The sequence below is a fragment of the Eretmochelys imbricata genome, chromosome 3 (assembly GCF_965152235.1).
Source record: "Eretmochelys imbricata isolate rEreImb1 chromosome 3, rEreImb1.hap1, whole genome shotgun sequence".
Classification (NCBI taxonomy): domain Eukaryota; kingdom Metazoa; phylum Chordata; order Testudines; family Cheloniidae; genus Eretmochelys; species Eretmochelys imbricata.
This window is the reverse complement of record NC_135574.1, coordinates 124,939,699-124,956,992: the sequence shown is the minus strand read 5'-3', so window position 1 is coordinate 124,956,992 and position 17,294 is coordinate 124,939,699. Positions and strand designations below refer to the sequence as shown.

General features: G+C 43.9%; 1 protein-coding gene across 1 annotated transcript in view; it reads left to right on the top strand.

The window, feature by feature from the left end:
- The window catches only part of C3H6orf118 (chromosome 3 C6orf118 homolog), a 40,054-nt gene extending 23,148 nt beyond the window's left edge, over window positions 1-16,906 (top strand). Inside the window, exons 9-10 of the mRNA XM_077812165.1 lie at window positions 1,382-1,443; window positions 16,822-16,906. Of these exons, the coding sequence (XP_077668291.1) occupies window positions 1,382-1,443; window positions 16,822-16,906 (147 nt within the window). The remainder of the gene's footprint in view (window positions 1-1,381; window positions 1,444-16,821) is intronic.
- The last annotated feature ends 388 nt before the right edge of the window (window positions 16,907-17,294 follow it).

The window sequence follows — 17,294 nt, the reverse complement described above, 5'->3', positions numbered from 1 at the left end:
TCAGAAGCAAATTTCTCCTGATCACCATTTGCATTATTTTTTACAAGAACTTGTCAAAGCTTCATAATTCATAACTCAATCAATGATGCTAAAGCGGCTAGTATAATTAGGGAACTAGCATGAAGGACGGGTTCCTATGCTAGGTGGATTTAACATACCCACAAAATGCATAACTCACAAAAGACTATGGTTGCCAACTTTCTAATCGCACAAAACCAAACACCCTAGCCCTGCCCCTTCCCCAAGGCCCCACCCCTCCCGCTGACTACATTCCCCTTCCCTCACTGGCTCGCTCTTCCCTACCCTCACTCACTTTCACTGGGCTGGGGCGTGGGAAAGAGGGAGGGCTCTAACTGGGGGTGCAGACTCTGGAGTAGGGCCAGAAATGAGGGGTTCAAGGTGCAGGAGGGGGCTCCGGGATGGGGCAGGGAGTTGGGGTTCAGGAGGGGGTGAGGACTCTGGATGGGGGTGCAGGCTCTGGGATGGGGCTGGGGATGAGGGGGTTAGGGTGCAGGAGGGGGCTCTGGGTTTGGTGGGGGTGAGGGATTTGGAATGTGGGAGGGGGCTGTGGGTTGAGGCAGTGGGTTGGGGTGCAGGAGGGGTTATGGACTCTGAGTTCGGGGTGCAGGCTCTAGGGTGGGGCCGGGATGACGGGTTTCAGGTGCTGGAGGGGGCTCAGGGTTGGGGCGCAGGCTTACCTCGGGCGGCTCCCAGTTAGTGGCGCAGCGGGTCTAAGCAGCGTCCCTGCCTGTCCTGGCTCCATGCTGTGCCCGGGAAGCAGCCAGCAGATCTGGTTCCTAGGCAGGGGGGCCAGGAGGCTCCGTGTGCTGCTCTCGCCCACAGGCACTGCCCCCCCTAGCTCCCTTTGGTCCCGGTTCCTGGCCAATGGGAGTGCAGAGCCAGTGCTCGAGGCGGGGGCAGTGCAGGGAGCCCTGTGGCCCCCACACTTAGGAGCCGGACCTGCTGGCTGCTTCTGGGGGGTAACACGGTGCCAGGACAGGTAGGGACTAGCCTGCCTTAGCCCTGCAGCTTTTAACGGCCCGGTCAGTGGTGCTGTAATCTAGCCTAGTTGTCTTAATCTCTGCAATTGTTTCCTGTCAGTCTTTGTGAGAGCCTGTGAGAATCAACAGGAAGTGTAGCACTACATAATGTCCAAAGATGCCTGGCAACTTTAAACTTCCTGCTGAAGTTTAACCTTTTATAGCACAGGAACCATCGTATCCCTTTCCCATAAATTAAGGTTAAGAAGTTAAAAAAGACTTCAGCACCACCAATTACTTATCACAGATACTGCATCACAAACCATTTTTTTCTTAACCACTGAAAAATATTTCTCTGCATTTATACATAGATGAGTTTTTTGTTGTTGGTGTTTTTTTAGGAAGTTCAATACAACATCACAGACATCTTAAATAGACAGAAGGTCACCCAGGAAATTCAGCGGTGAGTTTTGAATGTTAGTACGTATTTGAGATGTGCTATATTGTTTTAGGTCTATATTATAAATGTTACATGTTACAGAATGATGATTGAAACCCCGTCATAAAAACGTCCCAGAATAGAGTAAGAAAGATCAGTTATTTATAGCTGCTAGGTTTAAGTATTACTTAGTACAACATACACAGTAGCACTTTAGGGATTAAGATAGGGACTCAGTTTAAATAAGGCCCTGTAGTCTAGAATAAGGTAAGAAAAAAATAATGTGAATCTGAGTGCTTCTGCATGATGTTTGATTGACACCCCCACTTGCTGCACTTGTCTATTCAACTATCGAGCAGATATATTTTAGAGGCTGTTTAAGCTTCCCCACACGGTCCTGCTGATATGCTTCTGACTTGCCCCAGAGAAGTGACCTCTGGGCATGAGACAGTAGTACAGTCTCCATGCCCATCCAGTCCTTGGCCTCTGTTCTGAGGCTGCGGTCCAGTGCTAGGTGTGGTAGTGTTTTTTATTATGTGGACTCATGTCCATAGGAACTGAACTGAGACCTTATTTCACACACAGCTTCTTTATTGTCTGTGGCTCTCTGGGTTAAGTAGTGCTGTTTGCATTCAAGGTATTTCAGAGTGCTTTGCAAAGGAATGAGTTAGAAAGTTTTAGTCACTACCAATGTTCACTCTAATTTTTGACAGGCCGTGTGCGCAAAAAAATTCTTCTGTGCAAATTATTGTGCTTCTGTGCAAATTTTTGTGCGTGTGGTGTTTTGCCGTGTGTGCGGGGTTTAGGATCTGTGCACGCGTGCTCAGCTTAGAGGGAACAGTGGTCACTGCAGAGCGGGGCTGGATCTGAATTGGTTGCCAGGGGCAGAAGACTGTACATTCCATTACCACTCCCCTCAGGTGTCCTCCCCACCTTCCTACATTACATCTTGTTAGTATCAAGATGGGCTGAAAGAAAAAAGAGACAGCACGCAGCTAAGTCTGCATTATAAAGACTACACTTTTGACATCTATGCTTATTTCAGAGGTAAGTAAGGAAAGTATTTATTATTATGGTTTCAATTAGGTGCAAAGATTTAGCCCAAGACTTCATTTATTAGGTCTACAGATGATGTTTTCAGCTAACCACATACTGCTCTCTCTGTTAATTGTCTATATTCAAATTAGTGTAGTATAACATCAGGTTTGGGTATGTATTATAGGTCTGCAATATAGTTTTATGAAAACCTAACTTGCAAACTTCTGTAGCAGAAAGAGGTTAACAGTAGACTGAAAGTTACATAAAAAGTTTTAAGAGTCCATTTCAGTGATAATTTTTGGGCCAGATTTTTTTTCACATACCAGTTAGACACATGTGATATACTGGTATGGGGTCTGATCCAGTGCACACTGAAAGAAAAGCTTCTCATTGACTTAATGATCTGAGACATTAGTGCCTATCTCCATATAGTATCTGTCCCCATAGTTTTAACGCTATGCTATTTAACCATAGCTATAGACGTTATTCCCTGAGCCCAGATGGGAGGTGTGTATGTTTTTGGTGGTGAAAGTCTCACATTCAGTACCCACAGACAACAATGGTGTGTGTAGATACAGGGCCATGGTCTGCAAAATTCCCAAATGTACACATGCAGTTACGTGACTAATGGTACAAATCTGAATCTATATGTGTAGACTAGGATTAAAATGGCATAATAATGCAATTAGTGGAACACTGTTTCCTTCTCTTCTTACCTGCCAAGGGCTGAGTTTAAATGGGGTCTGTGCTTTATTTGCTGCCATTGACAGAATCACTAACTTTTAAATCAACAATTGGAATGTAGAAAAGTCACATCACTCTTTTAGGTATTTTAATGGAGTCTTGTGGCAAATAGAGAACTGTGATCTCAAATCTTGACATGTAAAAAGCTTTTCAGTTCAGTGTTAAACTTAAGAGAAGATTTCAGAATCTGCTTCATGCTCTTTTACTTAGTTGTGGATTGTCAGTCCGTGGTATCACAGTGGTTTTTATTTTTGGAGGTCCAGTGCCACATTGCAAAATGGCTCACAATTCATAGGGGAGACACAGAGCTGCTATGTAATTATCTAAGAATACTGATCTGTAGTAATGCTATAAATACTTATGTGACCAGGTCAGCAAAATGAAGTTGCTGTGTTTTGGGTTATTAGACTTTCCTGTCTGAATGTATTAAACTAGCTTGATAGGAGACTGTTGGAAAAACAGGCAGAAAAGCAACACAATGGATCTGGATAAGCAATCTCCCAACAAATAATTACCTCAGACAACGACCTACTTTCAAGCCCAGATCTGCAAGACTGCTTTGCCAGAGCTGGGAACTAACAGATCAAAAGGCTATAAGAAGTTACAAAGGCCTAAATCCACAAAGGGAATTAGTTGTTGCCCAGTGGAATTAACAAACACAATTTAGGCTTTCAGACTCCCTATACAATACATGGGGAGAAAGTCGGTGCCTAAGAATGGGATTCATAGAAGAGAGCATGTGAGTGGGGAAGCTAAGTGAGGTGGCCAATAGAAAATGCAAAGGAGAGAGGTGGGGCCTGAACTCGGCTCTTGCCCTAATGCTGGGCTAGGAGGAGGTGCCTATTTCTGCTTGGGATTCACACCTGTGCACCCTCTCCTGGAATTAGGCACCTAAACCAGCTCAGTACTTTCTCATGGGAGAAAGTGTGTGTGTGTGTGTGGGGGGGGGTGGTTATGGGAGAAAAAGAGCTCCCATGTCATTACAGCCAAGAGCCTGGTTGTTAGGGCACTCTCTGGGGGGGTGGGAATAGGAGACCTGTTTTCAAATCCCTGCTGTGCCTGATCTGGAGCTCAGAATTGGGTCTCCCATATGCCAGGTGAGTGCTCTGACTAACAGGCTATAGAGTCAATCTCTGACCCACTGATTGATACAAAGTGGGAACATCTGGAGAAGTCAGAGGTGTGGGTTAGCCTAGGGACTGTGACAACTCAGATCTGGTTAGAGGGAGGGTCAGAATTACAGGGCAGCATGTGATTTTAGTTTCTGATATTCCTTTGGTTCTGTGAGGTAAAACAACATTTTAGATTAGAACTGCATGTCCCAGAGAGCAGGAGTGGAACCTCCCAACCCAAAGTCAATGGCATATGACAAAGAAAACTTGGAAGAAAATGGAATGTCACTGCATCTGAAAGAATAATGAGAACTATTTTGTAAAAAATAAAAATTCGGTAGCATTGTTTTAAAATCATTCAAATGCAGCGCTTGCTTAGCCAAGAGGTTATTAGAAATAAAATATCAAGGAAATTAGTAGTAGATATACTTGAATACAAAGTTAATTAGTTTCATTTCTATGGTGTTAATTATTAAAAGTAATTAGCCCTGAGGTACTTAAGAAAGGGCCCTCACTAAATGTTTTTTAATGTAACATAAAGACTTAAGTTTTGCTTCCAGCAGAGCTCAAGTATAAACCCTTTAAAAATGTACAGTGCCTCAGGATATTTGCATAATAAGGCATATTATAAATGAGATACCTCCAAATTCTGCCCTCCTAGTATTATGATTCTCAATTCTGGAGCTGACATTACTCTTCCTATCCAGGATAGATCAGGAAAACTAAAACATTAGCAATAGCATGAGATTTCTGAATCAAAGCCTGTCTGGAGGCACAATTGAAGGAGAACACCTAATTGTCTGATGTCAGAACTTTATCATCCTTTGCCCTTAAAGCACATAACTTTATTAATATGGAATTTAATTACAGGCAAGGCATAGATTAACAATTTAATTATTTAATCTCTACAGCAACAGCTTCCCCAAGGTGCTGTGGGATTGTTCAGTGAATTAGGGGTGAACCATGCAGCCTGTGATGAGAGCTGAGAAAATCTTTTGCAGACATTTATTCAGCTTTCTGGAAGATGGCTGTGATTTCCTCAGATTTATTTTCCATTTGACAAATGGCTTTACAGTATCTTTCCTCGGTTGATTAGTTGCAAATATTCTAAACTCAAAATTCTGTTGTTAAGTTGTAATTGGACAGATTAAGTCACATTGTATTGTTTGTTTCCCTGGCTGGATGAGTGTGCATGGATTTGCAGCACAAGGAGTAAAAATTCCCTTCAGAATTAGCTTTCTGAAATTATTTATGCTAGTAAACTGGATTTCTCTAAAGTTAGATGAAGTTTTTCAGATGAAACTTTCTTTTGCCAAAAAAATGCAGATTCAGGAAGATTGAAACATTTTGCAAATTTGTGTCAAATACACTGAATTGTTTGGGGGCAATTAAACCCCCCCCAACAAACTAGCAAAAAAATCAAAACCTTTTTATTTTTCAATTCAAAATGACATTTTGTTTTTAATTGTACTTCACTTTTATTTAAAAATGGTAAAGAACCCCCTTAAAAATTCAATGCCCTCCCACGTCCCCCTTGTGTCACTTGACCTGAAACAATCTGACTTTCTTTCTTAAACACTTTTTCAGTTGGGACACCAACCTGAAAAACCAGTTATTCTTACAGTTCTAGATCCCTCAAATATTTGCAGAAAATGGCCACAAATGTGTCACAAAGATGGTTGAAGTGAATGTGTTTAAACATATGAATATTTACAAAAAAAATTGCATTCATTGTTCTGCCCGCAAAGTCATCCCTGGTACGACATAGGGCAGTTAATGGTATAAGTTAATGCTGCTCCTTGCATCATTAACACCTGATCCATGGTTTACTCCTCTTTCCATAGGAAAGCAGCATGTAGCTGCAGTGAGAGAACTAAATGCAGGATGTGAAGATGCCTGCATTTAACATTATAAAGGATGTACAGATCTGTGACAATTAATGTAAACCATTATCTGTTGTCACAGATTTATTATTCTCCAAAGATACATGCTGTATAAATTACACTCTTTGGTCTGTGCTCCCAGTACGAGACTTACAGGGAACAGCCCAAGCTTAACTTTCCAAATCGGTTGCGGGGTGGCGGGGGTTGGGGGAGAGAGAGAGAGAGAGGTGGAGTACTATGCAATCGAACAATAACAACTAATGGTGACTCCAACTCTTAGGGCATGTCTACACTTACCTCCGGAGTGATTGATCCAGCGGGGGTCGATTTATCGTGTCTAGTGAAGATGCGATAAATCAACCGCTGAGCGCTCTCCCGTCGACTCCAGTTACTCCGTCGGAGTGAGAAGTGCGGGCGAAGTCAACGGGGGAGTGCCAGCAGTCAACCTACCGCAGTGAAGACACCGCAGTAAGTAGATCTAAGTACGTCAACTTCAGTTACGTTATTCATGTAGCTGAAGTTGCGTAACTTAGATCGATCTCCCCACCACACCCCCAGCGTAGACCAGGCCTTAGTTCTTCGAGTGATGGTCCCTATGTCTATTCCACTTCAGGAGCGCATGTGCTCCATTCACCTGAGACTGGTAGATTTTTGCTAGCAATGCACATTGGTTTTGCGCCTGTGCTTTCTCCTCCTCGTGCTCCAAACCGAGGGTGTAAGTGGCAGTGCGGACTGACTGCCTCTCCAGTTCCTTTCCACCACAGTGGTCTGAGACAGAACCTCTTTGGTACCTCCACCGTTAGGTAGCTGCTTCTTTTAAACTGTAGTTAGTTGCCAATAGTTGTAAACCTGTTTTTAGATAGTGCAGTTTAGGAGTCATGGGAGCTTGGGATCCCTCCCAACCTGAACAGCCCCTTGTATGGGCTGTCTAGTATGTCCAGGATCCCTGGATTTAAAAAGTGCATGGCTTGCTCCCCTGGGCTTTTCCAATCAGCGACGATCACAACTCATGCCTCTATTGCCTGATTCATTAGAACCCCCTTGTGAAGCGGTCTGCGCCCCACAGGGCACCACCTAGTGCTCAGAGGAGGATGACAGGCCCTGTTCTGTGACTGGCCCTCTGAGTGGGCCACAAGTTGCATCCACCCCTTCCGGGGTATGTGAAGAGTGCCACGAAGTATAGTTCTGCAGCCCAGCTGGGGGCATCAGGCTTCACCTGGCCAAAGTCCCTGAGTCAGGACTCTCTGGGATATGGAGGTCTTCCTAATAAGTCTCTGGTGTCAGACATAGGCTTTTTTCCTCCAGCCCTATCAGGAGCAAGGTGTATGGGTACGGGAACTTGGTCCCACCCTCTGTATGAGGTTCTAATTCAGGGCCCAGAGGCAGGCAGCTGAGTCCTGCACTCTGGAGTGCTATGCAACTGTCTTCCTGGATCACTTCCTAACAGTCTCCAAGAGAAAACCGGTAAAGAAAATAAGCCAAAGAAGATGTCTCTGACCTTGCAAATGTCCAGAGTCCTTTTCTCTTAGCAGGGAAAGATGTGTCAGGGGCCCTGGCAGCTGGGCCTCCCAAAATTCTCCTTTTGCAGAGCTTCAGAGTGCAGGTCTGCTCACCTTCACTGGCTGCTGCAGGTGAGCTACTCTCTGCTTCCCTTTTCAGCTCCTCCTGCAGCCTGTGGATGTCCACATCCAAGAAGAGATCCTCATCTCTGACATCCGCTAAGTCAGGTGAGACACTGCACCCCAGTATGAGAGCTTCAGGAGCTCGCAAGGAACATGGTACTGGTTTCCTGGCACCAAAGGGCAACAGCACCCTGAAAACAGCTTTCTAACTGAAAAAGTAGGACCATCCACAACACTGGCAAAGGGAAAAAGGCAGAAGACATCTTCTACGCTGTCAGTAGCAACACAGAGTGAGAAGAAGTCATCAATAATGAAGACCACGGCAAGAAACAAGGGGGAACAAGGTCCATCCCTCTTTTACTGCTTCTGTGCAATCTCAAACTGGTGCATTTGCTACCCAATCACTTGTTCAGCAGCGCACCTTCCACGGGTGCACAACACATTATAGCAGAGATCCTTAGCAGATGTTTCTCTAAGGACCAGGAGTGGGAACTACCTGACTTAGTGGTGAGGAGAATGCGGTGGGCATTCCCATCTTGGGATCTGTTTGCATCTCAACGGAACAAGAAATGCCTGACCTCCTGCTCCAGGCCACAACTCCAGAGGGCACACACGTCTAGTTTGATGGTCAGGACAGAGGATGTACATGTTTCCTCTGATCCTTCTCTTACCTCAAGTTCTGAAGAAGATCAAAGATGATGAAATGTCAGCGATCGTGATTGCTCCCCAATGGCCCCGATAGTTCTGGTGTCCAAGCATTCTCAAGATGTCCTTGTGCATCCATATTTGGCTTTTCCCAGACCTGTTGATTCAGACAGAAGCAAATACCCCAACCCTGCATCCCTCCATCTAACAGTGTTGGGTATGGTGGATGTAGCACAAATCCCTGATTAGAAACACAGAAACGTACACATGGCTGAAGCCATGATGGCTGGCTGACTTTTGTATTGCAGAGAGAGAAGAAAAACATCGTAACCACTATCTAACAACAGAGTCAACATAAGCAACTGCTTAAGAAACTATAACTGCAAAATGCACATAAACAGATTCAAAATCTGCTTGATACATTCAAATATATCACATCTGTCTTCTCCCCAGAAATATAATGGGCACAACGCTGTCAGACATACTTGTGGCAGAACAATCCAAGGTCCAATTACAAATCAGATCTTTCAGGTGGCTAGTGTTTTCTTTCTGGATAGTGTCTGCCAACATTTTGAACACTCCCCTGAGGAAGTGGGGTGTCTGCAGCAATGTCTGACTCATGTGTTCCCTCAGATGATGCCAGTTGTTCAGCACAGCTGCTTTCTGTATAATGTTATTGGTTGTTGCATCAAGCTGGGGCACAAATAGCGTCTCCCTAACTGTTGCTTTTTTTGTCAGACATGGAGTCACCAACAAATCTCGCAATTGGTCAGTGTGCCGTTTGCAAAACATATTTGGTGCCACTTGTACTGTATAGGACAAAGGACTCATTTGTGCACTAACAATTGATGAAAGCCGTGTACTGGGTCCCCAGTAATCATGCACCAGTACTGTTTGACCCACTTGTAGCTGATGAGGTGCCCTGGTCCCTCTCACCTTCACTTGACTTATTATTTCTGGCTTATATCTGACTTTAATAAGCCCAAGTGTGACCTGAGATTTTGGCTCACAAACAGCATTGGCATATGTTGCATTTTGATATGCTAGCAAAAAATGTACCAGCTTTTGCTGTAGTGACCCCTTCTCATCTGCCAAGAATTGCAGGGCTTGCTTAAAAGAATTATATACACCTTTAAACAAAGCCATTTATGGCTGGATTGTAAGGTGCAGAGGTAATATATCTAATAACATTTTTCTTTATGAACTGCTGAAAATCTTCTGAACGGAACAGAGGACCCCTTTCACTCTCAACTTATTCTGGTGGTCCAGTTCTGGCAAACAAACGTTGACGTTCTATACTGTCTGTGCAGCTGTGGTGGTTTTCATGCAAAAAACTTCCAGCCATTCGGAATGGGCAGCTACAACGACTAGATACATCATACCCAAAAATGGTCTGGCAAAATCAAAATGCAGACATTACCAGGAAGTTGATGGCCATTCCCAAGAGTGTAATGGTGCTGGTTTAGGCACGCGCTGTACCTGCTGGCATCCTAAACATTCTTTAGCAAGCTGCTCTATTTCTTGGTCAATGCCTGGCCACCATCCAAAACTGGCAAGTGCCATCATTTTTGCTATCCCTAAGAGACCTAAATGAATCTCATCTAATACTCTTGTGCCCAGTGTACTAGGTATAATAACACAAATTCCCCACGTGACATACCCTTGATGTATGGTAAGCTCACCTTTGCATGTGTAAAAAGGTGCCAGCATAGGGCAGTCAGTATATTTCCAGCTCTTCAAAGCTGGCTTCATAAACCTGAGCTAGTGTGGGGTCCCTCTTGGTTTCTTGCTCAATCAAATTACGATTCACTCAGGAGCACTTGATCTGAAACACACTGACAGATTTGATAGATCCTGTCTCTATCACAGGCCGCCCTTCAACTAGCACAGGCAGGTGGGGGAGCCCATCTGTATTTGTGTGCACGTCTTTTCTTTTGAATTTGATGTCATAGATGTAACCAGAAGAGAGCCCAGCATTGCATTCATGCTGCTGTTGTCACAGAAGCTCCATTCCTTGGATGAAGGATTGCTATTAATGGTCAGTGGTTGGTGACAAGGGTGAATTTCCTCCCATATAGATACTGGTTGAATTTCTTCACACCCCATTCCAAATTTAAATCCTCCTTGTCTATTTGTGCATAGTTATGTTCTGCTGCTGTGAGAGATTTAAGGCAAATGCTATGGCTCTCTCACTGCCACCTGGCATGGAGTGCAATATAACCACCCCAATTCCATGGGATGAAGCTTCACATGGTAACTTGATAGGCAAGGATGGGTTAAGGTGTGTAAGCACACTTTCTCAAGGACCTACTGCTTTGCTTCTGGGAAAGCTTTTTGACGCTCACATGACCATACCCACTTTTGACCAGTCTGCAGTAAACAATTAAGCGGATGCAATACAGTGCTATACTTGGTACAGATTGGCTATAGTCATTGATAAATCCGAGAAATGATCTAAGTTGTGACACATCCTTTGGCAGTGGAGCTTTCAGAACTGCTTTAATCGTCTCCTGAGATTTATGTAGGCCTTATGCATCAATAATGTGCTCACAGTAAGCTATCGAGTCCTTGAAATATTCACATTTTATGTGATTGGCTCATAAGCCATATTCTTCAAGATGTTTTAATATGCTTTTCAGGGTTTCCAGATGATGTTCTTCACTTCCACCAGTCACAATAATGTCATCCAAATAACACTCTGTTCTGAGAATACCTTGCAAAACCTGGTCCATTGCCACATAGCAGGAGCTGAAGCAATACCAGACACTAGTCTGTGGTACTGATACATACCCTTTTGATTGTGAGGTTTGCCTTAGACTCTCCTTCAATTCCATTCGTAGGTAGGCCTGTGACAAACCCATTTTGCTGAATCATTGCCCCTCCCAGTGTAGCAAAAATGTCCTCAATTCAAGGAAGGGGGCATTTTTCAAGTCAGTACAGGGTTTACGGTGACCTTAAAATCTCCACATACCCTTACTGCATCAAGTTTAACATTTGGGACGATAGGAGTAGAATACTTTAAGGCAGTGGTTTTCAACCGGTGGTCCGTGACCCCCTGGAGGTCTGCAGACTGTCTAAGGGTTCTGTGAAAAGTTGCCGTTACCATAGAACAGTGGTTTTCAATCTGTGGTCCATGGACCCCTGGGGGTCCGCAGACTATGTCTAAGATTTCCAAAGGGGTTCTGACCTCCATCTGAAACTTTTTAGGGGTCCACAAATGAAAAAAGGTGTTCCATTGCTGAAAGGGACAGGTCAACCTCTGTGAAATTTGGGCTGCACTTCTCAGCTAAGATTATTTTAGCCTTTATGTGTTTTAGAGTTCCTATGTCCTTCTTGCAGGTTCCCAGTGCCTGACATAGTATCCCTTCCAGCTGTTGTTCAACTGTTTTCATGAGGTCTTCTGAAAGTGACTGCAGCATCTTTATAGATTTCCCATCCAGAGTAATGATTGTATAACCATTCATGGCCTCACAGAGCCAGTCCCCACTTCTCAATGACATAAGTCTGATAAACAGTGCTTATTGTTGTACTCCACACTCACTTGCATCACTCCAATTGGCACTCTTTTTTCAGCAACATTAATGTCCCCTTCAGTTTGGTATTTTTAAAAGTTTCCATATTCCAGACGTGAGATAACAGACACTGCGGCACCTGTTTGAGCACTTTTCCCACCACCCAGGATGTCAACCAGATTGCTGACTTGTCATTTTTAATCAGACTATATATATCCAGGCTGGCTACTCCACTCTCATGCTCTGTGTCACTATTTCCTCTGTCTACAGACTATACACTAATAGTCCATTTCAATTCGCATCTTTGGTCTCCTCCATATTAATCTTAGTGTGACAAACAGCTTGGATAGGATCTTTTTTATTACAGCTTCTGCAATATGCATCTTTGAATCAGCAATCAGGAGTGTGAAACCCTTTTCTGCACTAATAACGTGTCTGTCTGCTGAGTGGACCAGATCTTGCCTTGGGTTGCAGATAGTTTATTCATTCCCACTTCCGTTTTAGCTGCGGTATGCAATTCTGTTGCATCCCTTGCTGCAGTTTTCAGCCTTACTCCAATTTCTACTGCATGTTTAAAGATAAGATTTTCCTCAATTAAGAGCCTCTTCTGTATGCTTTCATTAAGCAGTCCACACACAAATCTGCCACTTAGGGCTTTGTTAAGCCCATCCTTAAAAGCACTATGTTGTGATAACCCTTTAAACTCTGTCACAAAGGCAGAAATAGATTCACTTTCAAGTTGATTTCTCTTATGAAACCTGAATCTTTGTGCTATAATCAGGGGCTTGGGTGCCAAGTGCTCTTGAACGGTTTGCATTATCTCTTTAAAGGTTTTGCTTGCTGGTTTCTCTGGGGCAATCAGATTGCCTATTAAACTGTTACGTTTTTCCTCTTATCACACACAATAATGCTGCTACATGTTTTTCTGGTGGAAGTGCATTTACTTCAGACTACAGCTCCAGCCTCTCTCTATATGTGAGCCAGTCCTCAATGGCAGTGTTGAAGGCCTTCATATTTCCAGTACAGCCTTCTATTTGACCTCGCTGCTGTTAGTTTAGTACTTTGGAGTAGTCACAGTTATAGGAGACTCCTCTCCCCACGCAGGGCTGCAAGCAATGTCAGACATTGTTTTGCTCCTTTGATGCATAGAATGTTCTTGAAATCCTCATTGCCAGTTGCTCTGTATGGCAGATATAGCATGAGTCCCTGATTTAGAAACACATTCATGTACACATGGTTTGAGCCATGATGGCTGACTACATCTTGTACTGCAGAGAGAGAAGAAAAACATAGTAACCGCTATATAACAACAGATTCAACATAAGCAACTGCTTAAGAAACTATAACTGCAAATTCACATAAACAGATTCAACCCTCTGCTCAATTCATTCAAATATACTTACACAGCATGGAAAAGATTTTCTACCTGGTGCCAGCATTGTGGGATACCCCCAGAGGATGCTGAGATCCCTACTATTATAGACTACCTCCTCCTTCTAAAAATGTTGGGATTGTCTCTCAGTTCCTTGCGGGTGCTCTTGGCAGCTGTTAGTGCCTTTCACTCTCCAGTGGATAGCCATATGGTCTTTGCCCATCCTACTACTAGTTTCTGACGGGACTTGTCAGAATCTTTCCTCCACTACTAATGTTTATCACAATATGGGACCTCAATCTTGTCCTATTGGGTATAATGAACTCTCCATTCAAACCGTTAGCATCATGTGCCTTTGCTCATCTATCTATAAAGTTTGCCTTTCTGGTTGTAGTCACCTCAGCCAGAATAGTAAGTAAGCTGGGGGCCCTTATAGTGGACCTAAATATGGAATTCCACAAGGAGAAAGTTTCCATGAGATTACACCCCAAATTCATTCAAAAATAATCTCAGAATTTCTTTAAAACGAGGTCATACACTCACCAATTTTCTATTCAAAGCCACATGTTACCAGAGAGGGCAGGAAACTACACTGTTGAGCCCTGACATTATACCTGCAAAGGACAAAACCCTTCAGGAAATCTCTTGAACGTTTTGCCTCCTTTGCTGAGTGTATGACAGGGGAAATAATCTCCACACAAAGACTTTTCAAATGGCGTTTGGGCTACATTTTGCTTTGTTATGAGCTAATAGTGACTCTTCCCCTACAAGGCTTGAGGCCCCACTTGACTAGAAGCTAAGCTGCATCTGTAGCGTAATTTGAGATGCCCCTCTTCTGGGGATCCGCAGGGGGCTGCATCATGAGGCTCCGTGCACAGTTTTGTAAAACATTATGTCATGATACAAACTTCTGTAGTAGACATCCTTCAGCAGAGCAGTCCGCCTGAAACAGCATCGGCATCAGCACTGGACTCAGGCTGGGGTGCACGCTTTCAGGACTTCACGGCAAATAGGCCCTCCAGGAGGCAACCCCTACATCAACATATTAGAGCTCAGAGTAGTCAGTTTCACAGCCATCACTTCCCATATCAAGAGACACCCAATCAGAATAATGGTGGACAACAGAGCAGCAATATATTATATCAACCAATGAGGAGGAGCAAGACCCCAGTCCTATGCACAGAGTCCATAAGACTATGGAACTGGTGCGTATCTCACTGCATCCTGATCTCGTGGTTTGTCTACCAAGGTTGCAGAACACAGTAGTCGATTCCCTGAGCAAGCATTTCTGTCTGGGGGGAGCATGGCTGCAACTCAATGGGAGATATCCTAGCCACTCCTAGGCATCATATATTGCTATATGCTTATTTCCAACGCCATCACTACGCAAGGTTCTGAACAAGCTGAAACAGGAGAAATTAGTAACCAGCCTCATGGCGCTGTTGTGCCAAGACAGTCATGGTTCCCAGAGCTGATTTGCATGGCTCTGCAGCCACCTCTCCACCTTCCTCTAACATTGGATCTCCTTACCCAGCAGTTGAGATTCACCACCCAGCCCAGCTTCTCAGTGCTTTACCTCAAGCACTGAGGCTACACGTGGCTCACTGGCATAGAACTGGCTTGCTCAGCAGAAGCATAAAGAGTACTGCTCTAGAGCAGGAAATCCACTATGAGGAAAACCTTCCTACAGAAGTGGAAACATTTTCAAGTTTGGTGCAGCCATCAGTCTGCACCTCCTCTTGAGTCTTGTGCATCACATATTCTCAATTACCTACTGAATTTAAAAACCACAGGATTGTCACTGAGCTGAATCCAAGTTCATCTGGCTGCTTTTACAGCCTTTCACCTCCTTATTGAAGGTTTTTCAGTCTTCGCTCACCTGACCACCATGAGGTTTGCTAATGGCCTGTTCAACCTTTTTTCTCCTGTCAAAGAACCTACTCCACCATGGAACCTCAATTTCATTCTTAATAAGCTGAGTAAACCACTGTTTGAGCATCTGGGCAGTTGTTCCCACCTTCGTCTGTCCCTCAGGACCTCATTCCTCACAGCCATCACCTCAGCCAGGAGGGTTGGGGAGCTGGGAGCTCTTATGGATGACCCACCATGCATAGCATTCTATTGTGACAATGTGACATTACATCCCTGTCTTCATTTCATACCTAAAATTTCTTCAGAATTCCCCATTCATCAGGACATACATCATGTGTTATCCCAAGGCTCACTCTGTGAGAGAAGCAGCAACCCTTCGTACACTAGGTGTAAGAAGAGCTCTTGCTTTTTACCTTGACAGGACTAAGCACTTTAGGGCTTGCCCTAGACTTTTCATCTCGATCACAGAACAAATCTGATCTGATCTCCACTCAAAGACTGTCTAAATGGGTTTTGGAGTTCATCTTAACCTGTTACAATGTCTTGGGGGTGCATCCCCCTCCCAGGATGATTTCTTATTCTGCCAGGATCCAGTCAACCTCTCTGACCCTACTAAAAACATCCATCTCAGTTATTTGCTATCTGATCTTCAGTGCGCACCTTTTTCCAGCACTACTCTCTCACACTTGCTTTCAGAGCCAACACAACTTTCGGTGATGCTGTTCTACAGTCTGTAGGGAATCTGCCTCCTCAGTACTGAGGTACTTCATGGGAATCAAATGGAGCACCCAGAGGGACAATAACTCAAAGAAGGAGGAGAGGTTACATATCTTGTACAGTAATTGGAGTTCTTGAAGAAGTTTTGTCCCTATGAGTGCTCCACTCCCCACCTTCTTTCACTTCTGCCTCAGAATCTCTTTCTCTCTGGACTTTGTGGTTGAGAAGGAACTGGAGTGGCAGCAGGACCACTTCCCCCTGAAAATCCTTGCAGAGCAGCACAAGGATATACAGGGCATAGGTGCAGATTCACAGACACCACTGATAAAAATCTCTGATCAAGAGTGCATGGGCGCATGCATGTCCTGAAGTGGAGCACCCATAGGGACCACACATCTCGAAGAACTCCAGTTACTGCACAAGGTAAGTGACCTCTCCTTATCTCTATAGTAATTGGAGTTCTTCAACATGTGTGGTCCCTATTTGTATTCCACTACCCATCCTCCTGCTCCTCTCCTGTGGAGCCTTATCCTACAGCCATTCACAGTAGAAAAGTAACTGGAGAGGTCACACTGCCACTTATTCGCTCAGTTCAAAGCATGAGGAGTAGAGGGGTGCAAGCACAGACCAACGGACACTGCTAGCAAAAATCTTCCATCTCAGCGCATGGAGCACATGCACACCTTAAGTGGAATACAGATAGGACCACACATCTCAAAGAACTCCAGTTACTGTACAGGTAAGTAACCTTTCTTTCCTTTTATATTGCTGACAGTGGAAGAGTTCATGGAGGGGTTGCTATTCTGTCCCAGATGTTTGCTTGGACACTTTTACCCTGTGCTTTCTATGCAGTTAGTGTATTGATTGTGTGCTTTTTGTTTTTAGAAAGTTGTGGGAGTTGCTGAAGAAATTCTTGTCACTTGAAGATAATGAATCGTCAGACAATTCAGAAGAACATGTAGGAAGATAAATTGTAAATGCCTTGATGGTATACTTGACACCTTGAAACCATGCAAATGAAATCCAAATATGAAAAACTGATGCTGAGTCTCAGAATTAAGTATAATAATGCAACTTCAGAAATAGAAATGCATGCCATTTTTTACACAAATTATCATGGTTTGGTATTCTGTATATATAGAAAGAGATTACTATATACTATCTAGAAAATGCCCTGAATTAGTAATAGCAATTGTTTAAGTAACTATGCCTTTTCCATGCAGCTTTCAATAGAAGCCGCCCTCGCTTCGTGATGGAACCTTTATTATGCAAGTGGCAGAGGTTATTAATTAAAATCCCAGGATGGAACTCACAACTAACAGCTATTCAAGTAAATGGAAGCTGCAGCTTCTAAATAA